A 23,767-nucleotide genomic window follows, 5' to 3' on the forward strand; every position below is an offset into this window, starting at 1 on the left:
CATGATTAATAAAAAATACTAAAACAATGGATCGCGTCGAAGGCGCGCTCTGATTGGCTACTCAACAGAATAATACTTAATTGACCACTCCCCAAAGGGGCGGACCAAACGGGAAATGCCCGGGCTTAAAATGCATTTGACGCCCTGGTTCTGATTGGATGCAGAGATTTTAAACAATTTGGCTTAGCCAATGAGATCCTGTGGACACCAGTTCAATGCCACAGTTGGCGCGAAAATTTGTGGATGAGTTTTTTGCTCTTGTTTAGCTGATCGTATTGTAGCAACAACTTTCCATACTACAGTTTCATGCTACATCTCTGTTAATTTTTTTTTCTAAATAAATTTGTACGATTTGGCCTTGCGTATTGATAATAATGATTATCACATCACTTTTATCGGGCATCCGCGAAGGTGCAAATGATTTTACGAGGGATACAAATAAACGATATGCACTCCAAACGTCGTGTGATTGTCCTATTCACCGAAGTGGAGGTGGCTAGTGGTAGATATTTACCGAGCCACGAAGCGGCAAGGTAAATATCCAGCACTAGCCACGGACACTGAAGTGAATAGTTGTACAAAAACATGATTTAAACTCATTTATTCCTGCAACAATTACAATTTTTTTCGGGCGCAAATCCCGCGTGAGTTGCTCGGAGGATATTCAGAGATTGAGTCTTGAGTAGCCAAGGAGAGCGAGCCTTCAACTCTATCCACTGTTTTAGTACTACAAAAAATTTCTCTATGTTGACTTGGGGATTCTCGGAAAAAATCTCAATTGCCTCTTTGCAGGGTTCGAACCTACGACACTCTTACTCACAAAATTATCATCTTTCTCATGAGACTGAATTCGAATATGCCAAGAATGCATCCCTTCGAGAATTTCATTCCGAGCAGTATGGCGGAAATAAGTGTAATGACAAATCTTTCATCTTCCAATCGGAAAGTCGAAGGTTTGGTTTCTTCTGCAGGTACCGGAGCAGAGATAACGTAAAACAAAAGAAATAAGACAAAAAACAAACAAGTCCAAATAAAGACTAATCTCAAGTGGCCAAAAACACAATGCTTTTGGATACCTGCAGAAAGACTCGTAAGTTTGAGTCCTGCAAAGTAGAGCTCCGAATATTTCTTTTCCTGAATCATCATTTAAAACATCATATCTTCATTTCATCAACCAGGGAGAACATTTGTCCTCTGATTCAAAAGCTACAAAACCTTTTGAAATACCTTAGATGTTCGAGTTTGACCACTTGAATTCCCGGAAGGTTGCTGATCTCGCGAAGCTCCTGTCAGAGACAAAATTAGAGGTGGCTGTTGCGCAATAATTTAATAGCACCTCTTTGTTTGGCTTTGGCGTCTTGTTGCAATAACCTTTCAGAACTACTGGTTGTTTCTCAATGAAGTAATGTAATGAAGTAATGTAGCCGGTAACAATGTGCCCCTACACTCTCTCAGTAAGATATGCCATGTTTTGGTGGTGTTGGTGGTGAGTGCGTGCTCTTTTGTGATCGTTCCCTACTCCGAGAGTTACGTCGTAGTGATGGGAGTTGAAGGGGGTGGGGAAGAACACTAATTGGGACACTCTACAGACATCAAATCAAGTCAAATCAAATCAACTCAGATGAAATCGTAGGTTGGTTTTTGAGGAGAGGGGAATACTGGAGTTCCAGAAGAAAAACAAAAGTACAGAACTACAAACTCAACCCACATATCACAGCAAGGCTAGGAATCAAACCCGAGCCACGTGATTGGTGGAAGGCGAGTGCTCTAACTCCTGCGCCATCCCTCAGTGCTCCCAATTTCACAACAAGGGCCTATCTGCCGGTGGGACCTTCGACAATTTGAATAAATAGATTGAATAAATAGCCAAAAATAGGGGACTTGAACTCTGAAGTGGAAATAATAATCGCATTTATGAATCCCAGAAGCACTGAGCCAAAAACGCGACGAAATTCTCACCTCGTTCTGAAGTTGGGCGTTAATGCTTTCAAATCCATCGGATTTCTTGTATTGTAACATTTCAAATGTGCAACTTTCATTTGTCCACTTGAGCCACAAGATAACAGACTTTTCTGCAGATGAGGGAAAGTCAAATGCGTCATCTCTCCAGCAGGTTGCAGCAAAACCTTCGACTTCTCCAATGAAATTCTTCAATCTTTTTTATTTAATCATATGTTATAGCTGATCGCGGCCATAATTTCAGGTTTTGAGGAAAAACGTATTACTTCTTTCTCTATTGCAATAATTTAAACTTATGGGGAACAAGTTTTTGGAGCAACATTCATTGGAAATGCGAAGATAAAGCCGGAGATTCCATTTTTTACTATAATTGTCGCTCTCTGTTCTAAGTGAGAGATAATACCGGTAACGGAACTTTTCAGCCACTTAAATGTTATATGGTCTTGAAGCCAACGTTCCATGTATATATATCTGGCTTATTTCATGATTTTCTCTCCATGTAAAGATTGCGTAAACCCATTTGAAAAACAAGATCTAGTAACAAATTAGGCAAAATGGCCGGTTTTATACTGGAGACGTATAATCCGTCGAGACGAATTATGGGTGTCTAGTATTCAAACGGCCAATATCTGTTGCAAAACTACCGTGGAAAACAACACTAGGACTAGCGTAATTTGCCACTAATCTTGATTCTTTGAGTGGTAATCTCGTGATAACTTATGTTACCCCCTTTGGGGAGATTTTTCTTCCTTCGAGGATTGACTATTAGAATCGTTGAGTGGCGGGTATACTTCCAAAATGCGATTGCCATTGGATGGTGTCCATTTAGAATACATCAGCCAAGGATACTTCAGTCAAGGGATTTATATCAATAAATTCCTCCCATCAGGGATTTTGCAGATTTTGCCGTTTACGACAACGCTCTTACCTGTCAATGGAAGAAGTCATACCCAGGCTCTCAACTGAATGGTCAACTGGTCTTTAGATAAGTTAAGTTGTTGAATAACAAAAGAGAAGTGGGAATCTTGAAATTACACTGTATAAACTTACTCATGGTGCACCCGTAGAGTTCAAATCTGAAGGCCACGTTGTTGTGAAACGTTTGCGGTTTGATTGAGACTTTTCTGACGTTTTCAGCCGGAAATTGGTGTCTCACAGTTGTATTCCAATCACTATTTCCTGCAAATTCCTGGAAATGAAAAAACATTTTCGAATCTTTTTTGCAAATAACAGAAGTTTCATTTTGCTATACAGATACTCAGTTATAAACAGAATCAATCCAAATGTCCAGGCCGAAGTTCTTCAAAAGCGGGATAACTTTATGCAGTGGATAAGTGTAAAATATATTTCGCGTTAAACTCTGACAAAGATGTACGAACACTCCTGTACTTAGATGTGTTTAGAGTATGCATATTCACAGTTACGCGCGCAAGTAATAAACATTTGCGCAAACAGAAACCGTTGGCTCGTGGCTTATCCACCGGATAAAGTTATACGTCCTAAATTTGTAAGTTGACGTAAACATGATTTTTTGTTCGAGTTACAGATATCCCGAACAATTTTGGTGGAGTTCACTTAATCTATCATGTTGCAATAGTGGGAAAATATATATTTTTGGACTTGATAAAACGTGTGCTAACCTATACTATTTCATGCCCTCTATAGTCCAATTTTTTTGTCTGGGACTCAAAATTCTTTGCTTCAAATTTAATTAAGAATGGAAATTTATGGCCAAAACACGAAACACGTTTCATCAGACACTAGGATCTTACTATTCTTACTAATGATTGATGTATGAACTGTAATTTGTAATCTCCGTGACTCTTTTGACTCTCTACTAGGTATTAATACTGTTGCTATTTTTATCACTACGATAATGATGGTGTTCACTGTCGAAATAATAATAATAATAATAATAATAATAATAATAATAATAATAATAATAATAATAATAATAATAATAATAATAATAATAATAAAATCGTTCCAATCCATCGGCCAGAGTCCTTCTGAATACCCCATGTGGTTTGCCGAGGGAAAAACGACGTTGATCCCTAAGCCAGGAGAATTCTCAAGTAGCAACCAAAGACCAATTACCTGCTTATTACACTATGTATAAGTGGTTTACATCATGCTTATTAGGACCAATGGATCGTCACCTAAATAAATATGGCCTAATGGAGGGAGAACAGAGAGGCGCTAAATCAGGATGCAGTGGCACTGTTGATAACCTGCTCATTGATAGAATGGTCACACAAGACTGTTACAGAGGAAAACGTAACTTGAGCATGGCCTGGATTGATGTCAAGAAAGCTTTTGACTCAGTTGACCATGAATGGCTTGCTGAGATGATGATTCTACACAGATTCCCAACCTGGCTGTGCCGCACTATCGAGAGCCTGTGCAACAGCTGGAACACGAAAGTCGTCGCAAAGACGAAGCAGGGGATAGAGAAGTCTGAAGTGATACAATTCAGACGCGGCCTCCCTCAGGGAGATGCATTGTGCCCCAGGTTGTTCACCCTGTGTATGAATCCTGTGGCTTGGAAACTACGAGCTTCGGAGGGGTACAAGTTGTCCAAACCCTTAAGCACAAAGATACGGATTTGCTGTATATTGACGACCTTAAGGCGTTTGCAGCGTCAGAGATCAAACTCAACAAGGTTCTGAAGTCAAGCAAGAGTGCGATGCAAGATATAGGCTTAGAATGGAACCCAAAGAAATGCGCGACCGTCCATGTAAGGAGAGGCGTACAGGTGAAGGATGAAACCGGAGTGCAGTTGGATGACGGAGCAGTACTGACAAATCTAAAGGAAGGAACTTATTACAAGTTCCTGGGAACATTAAAGAACCTAAAACAAGATGACAAGTTAGCTTTGAATGTTGCAGCCAAAGAATACCTACAACGCATGTCAGTCATCTGGTCAAGTCCACTGTCAGATCACAACCGCGTAGCTGCATCGAACCAATTTGCCCTTCCCATACTGGGGTATCTAATGTGGACCCAGAGCTGGCCAATAGCAGAGCTTAGGCAAATTGACAGAGAAGTTCGAAAAATCCTGGTTCAGAGCGGCGGCAAACACCCCCTAGGCTCGACAGCATTACTGTACCTCTCGAGGGAAAAAGGGGGGCGCGGGCTGAAATCAGTCGAGCAAGAATACAAACTCGTCAAGATAAAGGCTGCTCTGAAAGTCTACAAGAATCTGGACCCGACCATTGCAGTTGTGAGAAAGTTTGAAGAAAGAGCAGGTGAGGTGGGACACCATTCATTTTTAAAGGATAGCATGAAGTATGCAGCAGAGCTCGGTCTTGGCCTGGACCTTGAGCACCCGTCACCCTGCATCACCCAGGGGGGAGTAACAATCACAGACAAGAAGATCAAAGTTGTCTTGAAGGAAACTGTAGAAAAGCAGAATACACAGGCTGTGAGGGAAGAGAGGTGGCAAGGAAAGCTACACACAAGTAGGTGGGAGGATGTAAGTCTGAGTAAAGCAGACTGCTTTGCTTGGCTTAAGGACTGGACGTTGTGTCCGTCCAACACCGTTGCAGGAGTGATCGAGCTCTACGAGCAACTATTGCCAACACGAATATATTACAGTCACAAGGTGCGAGCCCGACCAGCTACTGAAGTGGCATGTAGGCTATGCAGTAGATCAGCAGAAACAGTTCAGCATATTCTAGCTGGATGTCTCACCTTGGCCCAGAACAAGTACTTGGAAAGGCACAATAACGCCTTGAAGATCCTCTTCTTCGAGATCCTGAAGGACGCAAACCTTATTGACAAAGTCCCACCATGGTTCTCCCAAGTAAAACCCAAACCGGTATATGAAAACGATCAGTTTCAAGCCTACTGGGATGTCCCGCTCTATGCTGAGCACACCGAGGTGAGAGCAAACAGAATCGATGCCCGTTTTATCGACCACCAACAGGAGAAGGTGATAGCACTAGAGATGAGCTGTCCATGGATTGATAACCGAACAAGTAAGGAAGAGGAGAAGACAGCCAAGTATGCCCCCCTAAGATGGGAGATAAAGCGACAGTACCCTGGGTACGATGTGCAACAATACAACATCATCATTATTGACGTGCTAGGTGGATGGTCCACAGACATGGAGGAGGGAATGAGGAATTTACTCGGGTCAAGAGTGAGAACTAAAGGAGTCCTGCTAAAGATGCAGAAATCGGTCTTATCAAGCTCTCTTAATATTGCCCGCACTTTTAAAGTAATCACATAAACTTTACGAGCAATATAACACGAATTTCATTTCAGCAAAGGATATTATTGTAAAAAAAATATGTATTATTATTATTATTTTATTATTATTCTTTTTTTTTTTTAATTTTAGCAATCATTTATGTTATATTTTCACATACTTTAATAGATTTAAGTGGATAATACTTTTAGAAAGATATTTGTAAATAGGACTTGAACATGGTGTTTTTAAGGAGCTCCTGGGTTACGATTAACGCCCCAGGTAGCTTTAAGGTATTGACATTCAAAAGTTTCAAACTGTCATAATAATATAAAAAGGAAAAGCAAAGCATCGTGCTCAAGAACAAATAAAGAAAAAATGGGAAGAGAAACCAATGCATGGGCAATACCCAAAGAGAATAGGTGAGAAAGATGTTGACCAACATGTGACTAACAAATGGCTTAAAACAGCTGGGCTGAAATCTGAAACAGAGGGATTTGTATTATCGCTGCACAAGACCAAGCCATGAAGACCAACTGCTACCGAAGCAAATACTCAAAGATGGCACAGATCCAACATGCAGGACATTTGCTCAGTTCCAGGAAACTGTTGATCCTATTGTGGCAGGATGCCCTGAGCTAGCCAAGTCTGAATACATTTATAGACAAAACAAGGATGTCACATACCTGCACTGAAATATCTGTAAAGAATTTAACATTAGCAAAAAGAAAAGATAGTCCGAGCACGAGCCGCAAACAGTGTCAGAGGGAAATGATATAGAAATTCTATTGGACATGCCAATACAGACAGACCGTGCGATGAAAACCAACAGACCAGACATTGTCATCGAAAACAAAAAAGAAAAATACTTGCCTGCGTGTACTCATCGACATGTCCATCCTGACTGACAGAAAAACCTCAGTAAAAGTAACCGAAAAACTGTCTAAGTATGAAGACCTTGAAATTAAGATCTAACGGAACCACATTAAAGCCAGTGATGATAGGAGCTCTGGGACTTATAAAGAAAGGGATGGAGAAATACATCCAAAAGATCCCGGGCAACATGCAAATCAAAAACCTACAGAAGATCACAATGCTTGGAACATCTCACATCCTAAGAAAGGCTTTATCCATCAAATAAACTTCTAACTCGTGGAAATGGGAATGGAAATGGAAATGGAAATAGAAATTGTTTACCCACAGAATACCTTAAGAGCGCCCAGGAGCTCGTTCAACATGTGTCCGTGCATTCCAGATCGACTTGGAATATGGCAATACGGGTTTTTGAGGAGAGGGGAAAACCGGAGTACACGGAGGAAGACCTCTCAGAGCAAGGGAGAGAACCAACTACAAACTCAACCCACATATGACGCCGGAACCGGGAATCGAACCCGGGCCACATTGGTGAGAGGCGACTGCTCTCACCACCTCACCACTGGGCCACTGCGTCACCCTTGCTCCCCTAGACCCAAGGATTGGGCCCGGTTATTATACTCTATCATAGCTTTAGATAAAAGGATAATGATAATAACGATGATAATAACGATTATGATAATAATAATAATAATAATAATAATAATAATAATAATAATAATAATAATAATAATAATAAGATCGCTTTGATGATCCATACGATGTTTTTGAAATTCATATTTAATCAATACATGTTTCGGATGAAACATCATTCATCGTCAGTTGACAAATGAGAAATAAACTAAAGTTGAGCAATAAATAGTGTAACAAAGTGAGATATAACATGAACAATTAAGGATGAAGGCGAGAACAGAATAAAAACACCCAACCACGAAACAAAACAGAAAAAACCAAACTGTTTAGGCTAAGAAAAGAAACTAATTAGTATGAAAGGGATAAATTAAGATGTTTGACTTGGGAATTTAAAGATGGCTGCTCCCAAAGGATATGCATGGCTCCTTTGATTTTCAATTGGAAACGTGTGGAAGCAGAGTCGAGGATTTTAAAACAGTCTTCTGAACACCGGGAGCGACAATTTTCAGAACCTCTCAAGTGCTTAAATATGTGGGAATGTTTGTCGGAGGCGAGATGTTCACGGATGCGAGTGGCGAAATGTCTATTGGTTTCACCAATATAACAGGCATTACAGCCTGCACATGAAAACTTGTAAATGATTCAAGATCGTAAACCCGTAGGGATAGGATCCTTCGCCCCAAACCAAGTCCTAATTTTAAACGGGGTGAACACCAACTTAATTTCCAGGTCGCTGCAAAATTTGTTGACTAATTTCTTAATTCTGCGTTTTGTTATGATGGAAAAGGGACCGATGTACGGTAATTTAAAATACAAACAATTGTCCTTCCGAGCAACACTCTGAGAGAAATCGGAGGTAAAGTAATTGTTGAGAAATTTTCTAACAACATTCTCGATAACGCTAGAAGGAAATTCCTCCTTAATGTTTTGGTAAGGTTGCTTATGTCCAAGTGAAAACCAGTCCAAGTATTATTAATTTTAAATGCTCGGTCAACCAGTGTGCGTACTAGTCCTAATTTGTAACTGAAAGGTACAAAGCTGTAATAATTAGTGAGAAGACCGGTGTAGGTCTTCTTGTGGAAAACCGAGGTAATAATGCCCTGATTACTATGGTTATCTAAAAGCACATCTAAGAAGGGAAGCTTGTGGTTTTCTTCCTTCTCCATAGTAAACTTGATGTTAGGATGCTGGCTGTTGATATAACTGAAGAAAGATAAAGCATCCTGCTCGGTATTAAACAAAGCAAAGGTGTCGTCGACATATCTACGGTAAAACTCGATACCTGAATTGTAATTCTCTAACCAGCGTTTCTCATGGTGACCCATAAAGAGATTAGCTAATACAGGAGCAAGCGGGGAGCCCATGGCTACCCCATCAATTTGATCGTAAAAATTACCCAAAAATGAAAAATGGGTTTGAGCAGTGGCAAAGAAAAATAACTTAGTAAGATTTTCCCGTCCTAATTTAATATCTGGATTGCCCTTCATAATGTAGTCTACCGCTAAGTCGATAGATTCGATGAGGGGAATGTTGGTGAAAAGACTTTCGACATCGAAAGAAACCATGAACTTATTTAGGGTATGGAGTCTAGTGACTTCACTAACAAAAGTAAAAGTGTCATGAGCACAGTAGTCATTAGGGATGTGAGGGTTTAACAATGTACATAAATACTTAGCTAGGTTGTAATTATAGGTTCCAATCGAAGAAACAATGGGCCGGAAAGGAGGTGTCGAAGAGTGATCTTGAACCTTATGCATCTTAGGAAGCCCATAAATTCTGGCTGGTTGAGATGCGATAAAGCAGCTTGGAGCTTACCAGTTTGACCACGATCAACGATTTTCTTGAGCATGGAGCCATGAATAAGTTCGAAGCAAGTATAGATGTCAGACTTGCGTATAGATGGAGGGCAGATGGAATGAGTCAGACCATTTTTGAGTGCATCGCATTGCTCAGGGGACAATTGGTGGGAGGACATGTTGATCACTGTTTCGTCAGCATTAAATGGCATAATTGCGTGTCGGCTCAAATTTCGAAGTTTCTTGGCATGTGTTTCCACTATCTTAGATGATAATTTGTTAATGTTGCTCTGTAGAGCGTTGCGCAAGAAATAAAATAATAATAATAATAATAATAATAATAAAGATTCAGTAAATTCCACCTGTAAACTGATTGATATGACTGTCCCATCCGATAGGAACATTGCATTGAAGGAAATCGAAAAGAAAAGCAAGTATAAAGATTTAGAGGTTGAAATACAGAGAATGTGGCAGATGAAAACCATAGTGATGCCTGTAGTTGTTGGTGCACTTGGCACAGTAAAAAAAGGAATGGTAGAAAACATCGAGAAAGTAGCAAAGAGTGCTTCTGTGACAGAGATTCAAAAGATCTGCATGCTGGGATCTGCGCGAATCCTCAGAAAGGTGCGTAGTATCTGAAAAGAAAGATTGACTTGAGTGACTGATGCCCCAGGTGTGCATGGTTTGCGCCAGGCTGATGCACTAAAAGAACTCCAGCAGAGACTGTGATAGTATAGATAATAGTAATAATGATAATGATAATGATAATGATAATGATAATGATAATGATAATGATAATGATAATGATAATGATAATGATAATGATAATGATAATGATAATGATAATGATAATGATAATGATAATGATAATAATAATAATAATAGGGATGGTAAATACCGAGAAACTTTGTTTAAATGTTTTGATTTTTCAAAACTGTATCAGTCATGACCTATTATTAGTAACTTCGTTTCGTTTTTTGAATGCAGTTATATTAAAAGCTTATACATTTTCAAAGCAAACGCAACAGGCCACTTCGGAAATACCACAATACTCTTTGTTTGTCCCCTCAAATTTTGAATAAGCATTGTTTTTTGTTTCTCCATTGTTGGTTCCATGACAAAGTGGAAAAATGCTTATGCAAAATTTGGGGGACAAACAAACAGTATTATGGCCTATAGCTCTAAATAGTGCCCACAATCAGTTTTTAAGAGCTAAATACTTTGACACTTTAATGAAGTTATTCATTCATGCATTCATTCATTCATTCATTAATCCGTCCATCCATTCGTTCGTTCGTTCATTCATTCATTCATCCGGTTATCTAGCATCTTTAATAAGATTCAATGGGACGCTGCCCTTGTTAATTAGATCAATGTTCTTTTCCAGAGGCTCCTAAGAAGAAAGTTTACCTTGGGTTTACCATTGCTGCCTAACAAGACATTATCATCGTCTAAGGTCACAAGGTATGTTTTGATCCACTCTTCATCGTTTGGATTCCCATATCCTTGTGTTGCAACTCCTGTAATTATTGTCTCCTTCTTAAAGGTAACTTCCACGAACTTAAGGCTGATGTCATTGCTTTTTTCTGCTCTATATCCCCCGGAGCTGTTTAGCCTAATATCGTCCTTGCTCAGTGGATAATTTTCAAGACTGTATATCGATAACGTCGTTAATGTGACCATCTGATCATTCAGAGGGAGGTTGCACTCGGGTTCTTGATCTGGAGTTAGTTTTGAAATAACAATATTTAGTAAAGATCTGTTAATCTGTGACGGTAAGAAAAAGAAAACAAATCAGTATACTATTTTCTACTTTTGGATTGTATGAAATTCACTCTTCTGTATCGATTCCATCCAGACATTCAGATCGGCTAAACCAGGCCGCTCCACACTGGCTGAAATCACTACATTTATACCTAACAGACTCTCCTCTGGATTCAAATATCTTTATCGTTTCCATGACATTGCATTATGGCATTGAGAATGCGGAAATGCTCTCAGTTAAGGAATAAAAATTTACAAGCTAATTCCCACAGTGATCTGTAGCCGATAGAAATGCCTGTCCTTATACGCTGACGTGAAACAAGAGAACTGAAAAGTGACTTGCAATCCCGCCTTAGTTGCCATGTAACTTACCGCAGTATTGACATGTTCTACTGCACTTCCTTCGCATCCATCTTTCATACTTCCAACATTCCTTATTGATGCGGAATTTTTGACATTTATCATGACTGAGAATGTCTTTGCATTCTGCCGATAAACAAGAATGACACGAAAGCTGAACTTTTTTAGCAATGGTTTTGTTTGCAGAAGGGAATTGAGAGTTTTCCGCTTGGAGGATCCGTCACAATATTTTCTAGTCAAACAGTCGAGAAAACAGTACACCAGCAAAGCCATAAATACATTAAGGGTTAAACACGATTATTACCGCATATATTTTCAAAGCATTCGTAGTCACTGGGAAAAGAAAGGTTTTCAGTTTTCGTCCGGGAAACTGAAAGGATGGTAACTGGATAAAGGACATATTCGCTGGCATATATCTTCAATAAAATGGGATTTTCAAAAAGAGCACTGTGCTCTTTAAATAGGCCTTATCACGGTTTTGACCGTCATTTTGACGGGTAGTCAAAGCGTAAAGAATTTTAAAGTGTTTATATGGGGATCCGATGTCAAATAATTTTCGTTAAACGCTAATTCTAAAAAAATTATGAGTCGCGAACTGAAGATACAGGGTAAAGGATTATACAGACCGATTTTTAGGGACTAGCCTTCGTTAAAAGCTGCGTGGTAGCGTTTTTGATTTTTCCATACATTTGTCTGTAATTGTTACTGAAAATTTGCGGGAAAAAATTCCAGACAAATGTATGGAAAAATTGAAAACGCTGCCGGGCAACTTCTGTAAAAGGTTAGTGCCTAAAATTTGGTCTGTATAATCTTTTGCCCTGTACCTTCAGTTCTCAATTCATAAAATTTTCAGAACTACATTTAACGTAAATTATTTGACGTGGGATCCCCATATAAACACTACAAATTCTCTACGCTTTGCCTACCTGTCAAAATGGCGGTCAAAACCGTGATAAGGTCTGATTGCAAAACATGTTTTGAGGTGTCTCTTTCCTTTTTAGTTATATATAATATTCGATAAAGTGTTAAGACAATAAAAATAGGAGAAGCATGCACGATAGTAGGTAACAGAAGAAAAGAACGCTAGGATCAAGATCATAGCTTTCAAGTTAATGAGGATAGATTTCTCAGATTCAAGTTGAGATTTCGGAGCAATTACAGAATACCCGTCCACCTGGAAGCGTTACTTCTTAACATTAAATAGGGAGCTTAAGCACGCGCGTTTTTGAGACGCGGATGGCAACCGGAAGTGAGCTGTTTTCCCTTGTAACTTGTCTTCACACAACCACATTTACATTGCTAAGTACCTTTTCTCCATTAGGGATGATTCGTATTAAAATCTGGGAGACACCACTGTCCTGGCACGCGAAATGTTCTCTTTCGGTTGACGTTCGGGTCTCAAAAACGCGCGTGCTTAAGTTCCCTAATTAATTAATACTACCGCAGTCCCGTTGTCGATGAATATGAAGATTTAACAATTATTCGCCGAAGGCGAAGTGATTATCGGTCGAGGTGAATATTCACCGATAATCACTGAGCCTGAGGCGAATAATTGTTGTAGTATAAATACACAGGTGACTATTAAAAAAAAGAAAAAAAAAAACATTTCAACGCGAAATCATCTTAACTTACAGTGGCAAAACGACTACTTGCAGGCATTTTGTCCGTCGAGGTGATTATCGGCTGATAATCCGAGATAGCGAGCCAATGACAGCGCGCAAATTTGTATAATCACCTGTGTGTTTATACTAATAAGACTTAACTCCAAACCGGACTGCCACCGCGATCCGCAGTCCCGTAGTGAATGCATATGAATATTATAACTCAGGCTAAGGAGTAAAATGTACTGCCATGCAGTGTGGATTAAAGAACGAGGTATAGCATGATTGACTGTGGGACCTTTTGAGGTTAAATTTAAGTGGACCGGTATTCTGTAATCTAGCCGAGGTTCCGATGAGGCAGAATCTGTAATTTCGGTGTATCAAGGTTTGAGATGATCTGTTTGACGACTAAGAACTGTTCACGGACGCGAGTAGAATTTCGCCGACGTAGCGGCGTTACAGCCGACATTAGCGGAAACTTTTTTCACTACACCTAAGCTTATTAACAGAAGGATAGTTTACTGTAAAATCACAGTTAAATGAAAATGCTTCCGAAACGACGTTAAGGAAGTTGCACTTACTTTGACCAAAAGACTTTTGCCTTTTCAACTTGAACTAATTGTATATCAACCAACAATTTTGCAGAGGGGTTATTAACGTAGTAACGGTACGCCCTGTTTCTAATAGCAATTTGAAACGATAGACAATCAAAAGAGATTTCTTCATAGTACCGTATTTAGGCAGTAATTAAAATCAAATGCCTAAAGATAATTTGAAAATCGAACTTTCTTAGATAGGCGAGGCCCGGTCTCTAGTATCCTGTAGCCATACTTCAACTTCCCGGACACACCGGCTATAAAACATTTCTTTTCTCCAGCGACTCATTAAAAATATTATGCAGTTATGTGAGGATATAGTCGTTGTTTTGATATTATCATTAAGCCACTTTTTTGCTCTCTTGCTTTACGTCAGCGTTAACCTCGTTAGCGTTAATCAACCTCTTGTCTTTTTTTCTTAAGTAACTCAGTCATTAAAGCTATGTCAGTAACAAGCCATAGAAATGCACTTACTAGAACACTTTATCATGTATTATGTGCTTGTTAAAGCGACGATGGCAATGAAGAAAGTTGTTGTACTTGACAAGTATTACCCGTTTATTTTTGTATTATTGGCTTGTACAATTTCAGGTTAGGGTTAGGGTTGTGGTTGTGGGAGACGTGGTGGCCTCATGGTTAGTGCGCTCGACTCCGGATCAAGTTGTCCGGGTTCGGGTGCTGGCCGGGGACATTGTGTTGTGTACTTGGGCAAAACACTTTACTCTCACGGGGCCTCTCTCCGTGTAGGTGTATAAATGGGTACCGGCGAAAATGCTGGGGGTAACCCTGCGATGGACTAGCATACCATCAAATAGTTGCGTTTGGGTATGGAGAAATTTCTGCATGAGGGGAATTACCTAATAGGTTGTATTAGGCGAGGAGATGTATTTGAGGCTGGATGGAGTAAGAAAACTAAACAACTAAGAGTCAATTGCCAAAAACTTATACAGCCTGGAATCTCACCGCTTACTGACTGGTGGCCTGTTAATGGAGCTTTTTCTTTTCAAATTGTAAGGTAAAGGTAAAGTCTGCTACGAGCCTAGAAGGCCGGCGCTTATCTCCGGTTTCTGTAGCATGAAGTGACTAGGATTATTTCTACTCCCCCCTGGATGGTAAAGGTGCGATAAGATGATCAGGTACCCGGTTGCTTGGCAACGGACGAAGTCAGAGTCCTACCCATACTTTTTCTACCTCGGTCAAGTTTGACCTGGGCCTCATTGTTCAATACTGAGATGGGTAGCGTTATCCACCATGAAAGGGAGAAGTGATCCTGTATTTGTCTCCTATCAATTCAGGTCGTTTCAACAAGATTCGAGCCTATGACCTACGAATCCAGTCAGTTGGGAGAAGGTCAATTTGTCGGGCCCATTTGTTCCCGTCCCGTGAAGGACTCGATATATGAAATGAATGTATATTTGAAGTGCAGGTTATAGAAGAATGAGACAAATGATCCTCTCACTTACAGCTGGACAATTTAAGCAATTGTTTCTTAACGACACCTGAAAAATTCAGGTGGCTTTACGTGGGGCTTCATAACTCAGTTGACGCCAGGGCATTGCACTCATTGGCATCCCAGAGGTCCTTGGTTGGAATTAACCTCGTTAAAGCCGCCTGATTTTTTCAGGTGTCGATAAGAGAAATTTGCTTAAATTACTCTTTGTTTGTCCTCCCAAATTTTACATAAGCATTGTTTTTGTTTTCTCTTGGGACCATTGTAAGTCCCAAGAGAAACTGGAAACAAAGCGTACGTAAAATGTGGGGGGACAAACAAGGAGTATTATGGTATTTTCCGAAGTGGCCTATATCCAGTACTTCAAATATTTATATGTTATTGGACGATTTAGTTTGTAGTATCGTGGGATATTTTTACGAGTCTCGCTGTATTTTGGCGAGCCCGTATATCCCACGCGATACTACACACTAAATCGACCAATAAGCTATTTAGTACCCATCTTTTTCGCGCTATATTTTAGCAAGTGAATTGTAAACAACCGAGAACGTGTTACAGATTTGCACGTGAGGTGGGGCAAACGTCAGCACCTCAACCAGTCAAAGCGGTTTTCTACTGTATATCGTGGGATAGTTTTACTTGTTTCGTGCGTTTTCTGTACAATAACTAATACAGATGGATAATAAATACATTCATTCCTTTCATCGTTATTCACTGTCTAGTAGATTAGCTGCAAACACCCCTGTTTGGTTGGTCAGTGTTCAATCCAATGGATAGCACCATTTACGTTGCGGTATTTTAAAGATTTGAATCCTTTAACATTGATTGATGTATGATCTCGGACGCCCTGATATTTCTCTCCAAAATTGATCGTAAGGCCTAGACCACCGAAAGGGATATCATGACAACCACCCATTAAACACACTGATGGAATGACATGCACTAAATAAGACCTTTATCCCTTTTTGTGGGAAGTTAAAATATTATGGGATGCAATTATACGAGCCGTAGAAATATTAGCAAACTTTCGATACAATAACAGCAAAGCATGCAACCTACCTTCAGAATTCGTAGCAGTTAAGATAAAGATTGCGGAAAGGGCTGTAATTAAAATAAGCTTCATTGAGATGTTTTGTCCTTTGTGTCCGCCTAAGAGTGATCAAAGAAAGTTGAGTTCTGAGTACGAGAAATGCCCATTGAACGGTTGAATTAAGGGGAATTAGATATTTCTAAACCCTAAATGATGATGTGATCATGATTATGATTTGCTTTGCAATTTCACTACGCTTCAAGGCAGACAGCAACATCGGTGAACGTTGATAAAATTAAGAGACAAAACTAATATTTTTATGTGCAAACAAATTAAGGCGGTTGTTTTGTTTGAGCGAGTTCTGAACCTATGTCATTTCCAATGCAAACACTTAATGCTCTATTTGAGGTCGCCGCCCTCAAATTAACTTACATTTACGAACAGCCATAATCCTCTTAGTTTGACAAAGGGTACAGTGTGACAGAAATATTCAAAGCCAATTCATGTATTTTGCTCAAAATTAATGAACTCAGAGCAATATTTCGCTTTTGTCCTCACTGTATCCTATGAAACCGTCAATTGGACAAACGAGAAATACAAGCCGCAATCATCCATTGCATTATTTAAGTTAACGATCAGGTCCCAGTTGATCGAAGACTGGATAACTATGTCACTATCGGACAGTTCCAGTATCTGCAAGGATTTGATTATTTACTCACGCATCCGAAAATATGCGGACTGCATGCAAACACAGTTAAGGCGTCCGCCAATGGCGGGTTTAACGTGGATAGTGTAATGGGATAAAGTTATCCAGGCTATGAACAATTTGGGGCCGGGAAGCGAAGGTCACACTTCAAGACAAAACATAAAAGCTGGGAACTTTAGAAGGAAATGCATTCAGCTAAATAATGCTAACAATGCTCTCAGTTCGTGTTATCTAAGAAAAACATCCTGCTATCCTGAAAGAACGTCATGGTGCAAAACGTTCGTTTCATCCAAAAAACGTAACTTTTTGCGTATTTGTTCCGTGGCATCGTACAGTGTTACTACTTCATCGATGATACTTTCGTCAATATACGGGAAGACGGGTCTTTTACCCGGGTGATGCTGCGTTCGTCTATACGTGATTTAACACTGATTAATATCATTGTCGAATTTTGTGCTGCTTGGTTTTAAAAATGTCATATTGGACAATATTTACAAAATAGTAGCCTTTTCTGTGTCAGGGGAGTAAAACCTACCTCTGCCTTAAGCGTTTTCCATGGGCTCTCGTCCGGCGAGTTGTGCTTTCTTCGAAGGTTCTTTGACAGTATTGCCAACAAATTTCTCTGTTGACCCGCCGACTAAAACGGACTAGTTATATCAACTACAAAACACTTGATAAACAGTATTAATTCCCTTCAAAGGAAACCGAACTGCACATGCCTACATTGCCATATTTTAACTGGAAAAGTGTAACTAACATACCTGCCTCTTCGAGGTTAATTTTTTTTTCATTCGTTCATCACTTGTTCACCTTTGTGGCTAAATTATATTAAATTGTTGTCTTTAACCGACCTCCCCAGAAGTAAATAAGTAATTGAAAAAATCTGGCGTTGGTGTTTCCGCAATGAAATGTCATTAGATCTTCACTTAAAAAGGTGCGATATCCAAGTCATTTGATTTTGACTCAAAATCAGTAATTTGTTCGGCTTTTCGGCGATTGTTTCAAACTCGAACAATGTAGCCATATCGGCAAAAGACTTGTGAAGGACATCTTTAATCAGCATACGTTTAATGAGACATTTGGTATCCGGAAAAGACGTGGCACATCAAAGGTCATGAGGATTTCAATCAAACAGAAATGAAAACATTTTTATGACGATTCATCGCTTTAACAATTTGGATCATTTGTCATCGTAATCCTTATTTATCAGTGGTGGGAAATGCCAGCTGCTGCCTTGCAGTGCACATTGTTCATCACATCAATAAGTTTTGAAAGGTCTAATTTTCTTTGTTGTCGCTGATAAGGTCTTCTGGGGGATATTGTTTGGGTCCAGAAAATTCGATCAGCTGGCCTTTAAAGAAAAAGAAGAGAAACTGATTGTATACAGTTCCATGTCTTAACATGCTGCTCTTGACTGATCATAATTAAATTCTATCACCGTACCGTATCAATACGCTTGAAAAGTTTCCAACTTTGGTAGCATCACTCCTGTACTTGTCACCCTTGATGTGGCAGCATCTTCATGAAATATTCTTGTTTTATATAAGCACAGAAGAAAGACATAATTTACCGGCAACGTATTGCTAACGTACGTCAGTGGTGCCAAAGTAATACTTAAAAGAAACAGTTACTATCTTGTTATCTGAAAGTCAGCTGAATACGGTGGACTTTGTCGAGAATTAGCTCTATTTCATCTCTATCAAACTTTAACCTTTTCATTATTTACTCTCTTGAGAAACTGAACACGTTTCTTTAACTTCGCACACAACATATCGGCCGAGGGCGCTTCCTTTTTTGCCGGGACAGGAAAAATAAGTTATCGTGGTAATTGAGCTTATCCATGTTTCTTAGTATCGCTAGCGACGATAACTTTCTTTTTCCTATTTTGCCGCTTTGTCAGTGGTTGATTTCTTCTACAGAGTGGGCGTGCGGAATTCTCTTTGATAAAATTACATTGCTACGGATTTGCAAACTAATTTGAAAGCCGAGACTTCATTAAAAATTAAACCGTCTGTTTGTCCTCCAAACCGGCCCAGAGCACGGTAGCTTGAACCAGTTGCCGAAGTGACGAGAATTTCACCTCTATCAAGACAGCGTTTTGTTCAAACTCTTCAGACGTTCTTTGAGTTTTTTAATTGTCAAAACCTCCACAGTTACCCTAGTGCCTTTGTAAACTTTCTCGTTGTTGCATTAAACCTTCTGATTCAGTTTCTGTCGACTTACTTATTATTATTATTATCATTATTATTATTATTATTACAACACTGGACGAAGGGAAACTGTAGAATGAAGCTACGAAAGTCTAACATCATATAGATCAGGGACAGAAGTGCCTGGCTAGGAATTTTACGTACAGTTTGATTTGATCATCACCTTTCGGTGCTGACGCGACTATATATCAAACAGAAGACCAAGAACTGTTGAATACCAGTTTCGTACGTCAATACACATTTTGAAAGTTACTGAGAGAGTCAACAAAATAGGCACTGCTAATTACAGAATATCAGTCAGTCTTTTAAGTATTCAAAATGAGCCAAACCGCAGAATTTGCACATGAATGGGGCGTATTGTTATATGCCATGTCAAAGCTCAAGAATGCCGCTACAGGCTGGGTATAGGTATTATTCTGCTGTTCCGCTTTGAAAACACCTTGTCACCTGATAAAATTGGTACAAACCCTTTCTTCGGGAAAAGTGATCACGAAAAGTAACATTTTGTTGTGAAAACTACTTGTCCAGAGTTTTAAAATGACAAAGCTGTAAATTACTCACCAAGTCAATGTGCGTCTGTAGCCGACGTAGGATGCTCCCACGTGACTACCAAACCACAGACGCCCGAACTGGAATTATCGATCACCTTTCGCCAATCACGTTTTCACATTTTTGCCATGGGCTTATTTCCATTTGAAAAATGACAAGCTAAGATTTCATTAAATTTTCTTTTGCGTGATTGAAATGTTAAAGCTTAGTTTTCAGTGTTTTGATAGTGTTTAAAATTTAAATTCATTTCTCTTTATCTATACATTAAAGTGATTTACGTTACAGAACAGTTCTGTCATTATTATCCATTGGTTCAGGGAAATAACATCTTGAAAAAAAAAAAAGATTGCTAAAATGGTTCACTTCATTTGAGAGAATTAGAGACATTTTACTCAATTTTGAGTTTCCCTTGACTATTATATTGCAATACGAAAGTACTACACGGGAAAATTCTCATTGTCTGGAAGACTCGCTATATAATTGTGTTTTAAAGTTGTTTCTCTCTTTGCTCACTTCTAGTGTTTTCCAAATTATTAGCACTCTATAGCTGAAAATTAAATTAACGGATATTTCACCGTTTTCATTTGTTGCCAAAACATATATTTTTCTGTGATTTAGTACAAGAAAAACCTCGAAACTGGCTGCCTTGAGTTTCCTAGCCGACTTTGTAATTTGAGAGGTCGATCGTAGACCACTCAATTGTAAACAAGTAAACCCTATTACTTACCTCCAGTATTTTTATGTTGCATAAAACTTGATTGTGTTTTTCAACTGGCCCCGCTGTTTTTAAAACAGAGTTATGTCCCTTCCTTTGTTAAATCTCATCGGCTTGCTCGATGTTTAAGGACGGAAAGCCCAATAGGGGCTCTGCCGAGTCAATCGGAAAAACCTGAAGAGGATTTCTCGCTTTAATAGTCGACATGTCTATTTGAGGTCAATGTAGAGGGAAACAAAAATAAAAAGAAAGGAGAAAGAGAGAGCTCTTTCTTCGGCGCTTTTACCATACAGTGTATCTGTACTTTTCTAAATGGTGCTTGATAGCACAAGTGTTATACTAATATTTTTAAAAGTACAAACATGTTCCTTAAAGTCAAAAGTGCGGCTGTATTTTTAAAAATTTCTATACTTTTCTGTTCTAAACACGTTAAAAAGAACCCATTGATAGTTACCCATGCTTTGTCTTCATTGAACTCACGAGAATGGTAAATCACGGTCTTCAAGAATAAAGAACCTTATTTCAAATTTTCAGGCGTTCTGTCCTCTCTCCGTAGAGAATTGCCTTATTTTAGTTGTATTTTGTTAATAATAGATTGACTTACGAGAGATTTAAAGGAAATTGCGACTTCCAAAGCTCCAGTGATGAAGGTACTTAGCCTTTGGAGGGATCAGCTGTACGGGTCTAAGTGGATCAAAGATTTAAAAAGACGTTTAATATCCCAGTGACTGAGATATCGTAAGGATGGCTGTCCAATGGGTGACAACTTTTCAAAGCTTCCAATTATTTTTCTCTTAGACATTTTAAGACGAAAGGCGTTTATGGGAATTACCATGCCACCCGACTAAATTGTTTCAAAATTTTGCATTTGAAACAAGCATATTAAATTTTAATAGTCTCCTCCTAAATTTGTGAGCAATGAATGAGTATATGGCTGCACTCGATAACACAAATCTATCCCAATTCGTCAAGGACAGAATTTAAATGAACAACTTTAGGAATTGTTATTCTTAACGCAAAAGAAATCTCTAGAAATTCCAAAATAACTCTTTAATAAGCAATTAAAAATCAGCACTCCCGGAAAGACGCAAATAAGCCGCGTTAGAAGACATGATTGTGATTTGAGATCTCATGCGGTTTTAACTGAATGCGCCATAACACTTCATATTGAATTACCCAGTTATCTAAATCCGTTGTGTAATTGCCGAGAACAAATACTGCTCTTGGGGTGTAAATGGATGCATTCATTTTGCATCAAACATTTATTCGTTAAACTTGAAATCGGATTCTGCCCTCGGTGTATTAAACTTTAAGCTGCCTTTCACTGAATTTTATACTCATGCATGAGACTTCGAGAGAAAACCCTTAATTTCTTACTTAAGCCAACTGGGATGTGCTCATGACAGTGCCTTGAAGTTCAATCCCAAGATGTCACTTCGCAAAAAAGATTAATGCGGTCTCAGTTCTATATGCTGCACAAGGTCGGATTCAAACTGCTTTTTAAACCTCAAATGGAAAGCTATTTCTAGCAGACAAAACGTAAAAAACGTAAAATGCATGTTTGTCATGTTCGGTCTATGGTGGCTCAATCTTCTTCAATCAATCAATGAAACAAACTAAATATTCTGGTCGTTGAAATTACACTGTACAAAATGTCTATAACTTTTTGAATCGGTGATCTTGAAAGGTATGTCCATTCAAATGACACCAGTGACTTGTCATCTCCCGCAACGATATCGATTTGATAATTTTCTTGACTGTTCCACACTTATAAATATTTCCCCTCTACCCTTCCAATTTCTCCGAATTTTTAAAGTTTTTAATTTGTATCTTTAGCTGCATTGTGCTTGTCTCTTTCGACCCAATGTTTGAGCAGCAAGTTGCTAAAAAGTCAGCTTTCTATGACAGACAAGAAGGCATTTGTTTGAATTAGTCAGAAATCATCTTCAGTTGCATCCCTTTCAAAATTGTTGAAAGACGGTAATGATTGCTGTGATATTGTTGCTATGGAAATTACCTACCATAACTACTCTTCTTGAATTTAAGTCTTTACTGTGATCCTGTTTATGACCGGGGCTGAAAGTGAGAGCGGCGAACTTGCTGCCTACGCTATTTGGCTACTTGGTGTTCTTAAGCCGATGGCCGATTTGAGCGCCATTTTTTTGCAATTTAATTGTATTTTGTAGCGTTCTGGAAAAGCTGTGGATGTGAACCATGATGACATTTGCTTCGAAATGCATCCATAATCGTGCAAGTTTTAAAAGGACTTGTCACAATAAAATCGCCGCTACCTAATGCTTCACGTACACGTACAATGACCATATACGCAGACTGAAAACCCGGAGGGGGGGGGGGGGGGGCAAATTTTAGGAATTTCTGGGTGGGGATGTGCCGCTGGGACGCTGGAACCCTTAGTCTATACCAGAGCTTGTTCAGCTGAATTTTGCTACCCTATACTAGAGTAAACTCCCACCGATTTCCGTCTAAATTCCGATTCTTGACAGTTAATAATATCCAGAGGTGTTTCATAATAGCCATTTATTGACACTGTTGAGGCTGAGTTACGTAAACTTAAACTTTGCCGATTTGATTTTTTTATATTCTTGAGTGGGAATTTCTGGTTTCCTTAGTCATGATAAAATCTTCAACCGACTGGTCAGTTTCGTGAAAAATGATACCCTATTCTAGACCGAAAGGCTATGATTTATATACTCTATCCTAGAGTAAGCTTGAAAACCATACCCTTTACAGCGGCACATACCTATATAGTCCATATATGGCAGTACCCCCCTCCCCCCGGGATTGAAAACGACGCAAACGACTGAGTTCTAATAATGTTACGTGATGACGCCAACACATTTTGCCCTGGTTCTATAAATAGTATAGTTTTAGTTTAATTTGGCCAAAGAAATGACAACACGTAAAGTCCTAAGAGATTAAACAGATAGGCATCTGTTATTGCTTTTTGCATGAATACCTTCAGTATTAAAGATATCCTTTGTTCTCTAGTTTTAAAACGGTCAGTTGACTGTTTTATTATTGAGCAAATGTGTATTCAAAAAGCGAAGAAAAATTCCTAAAAATTAAAGGAACTCGATGCAAAATGCGATATCTTTGTCACTTATGAAAGCATCATTATGCATATGTAGTGGACACTTTCAAACCGTGAGTAATTATCCCTTTTAACATCCACAAGAAATTAGTACTTAGAAAAAATTTTCTAACAGTGCATTAAGAGGACCTTAGAATTTAATAGTTTGGCTCTAATATTGATCTCGATTTAGTTCCTAAATTCGTTCGTGCAATATCCTGGACAGTTTGTGAATCTCTCCT

General features: G+C 39.0%; 1 protein-coding gene across 12 annotated transcripts in view; it reads right to left on the minus strand.

The window, feature by feature from the left end:
* LOC138026640 (polycystin-1-like protein 2) overlaps positions 1 to 23,767 on the minus strand; it is a 117,075-nt gene that overhangs the window by 50,997 nt on the left and 42,311 nt on the right. For 4 of the 12 annotated variants that reach the window (XM_068874070.1, XM_068874068.1, XM_068874065.1 and 1 more), the window contains 7 exons: positions 21,039 to 21,118; positions 16,284 to 16,373; positions 11,590 to 11,703; positions 10,864 to 11,174; positions 3,010 to 3,148; positions 1,960 to 2,072; positions 1,228 to 1,286 (listed from right to left, as the gene is read on the minus strand). In XM_068874070.1, coding sequence (XP_068730171.1) covers positions 1,228 to 1,286; positions 1,960 to 2,072; positions 3,010 to 3,148; positions 10,864 to 11,174; positions 11,590 to 11,703; positions 16,284 to 16,347 — 800 coding nt within the window. In that variant the 5' untranslated portion in view covers positions 16,348 to 16,373; positions 21,039 to 21,118. The other 8 variants (XM_068874071.1, XM_068874067.1, XM_068874069.1 and 5 more) reach the window with 7 other exon arrangements.

This window comes from Montipora capricornis, chromosome 12 (assembly GCF_036669925.1).
Source record: "Montipora capricornis isolate CH-2021 chromosome 12, ASM3666992v2, whole genome shotgun sequence".
In the NCBI taxonomy this organism is placed as follows: Eukaryota; Metazoa; Cnidaria; class Anthozoa; order Scleractinia; family Acroporidae; genus Montipora; species Montipora capricornis.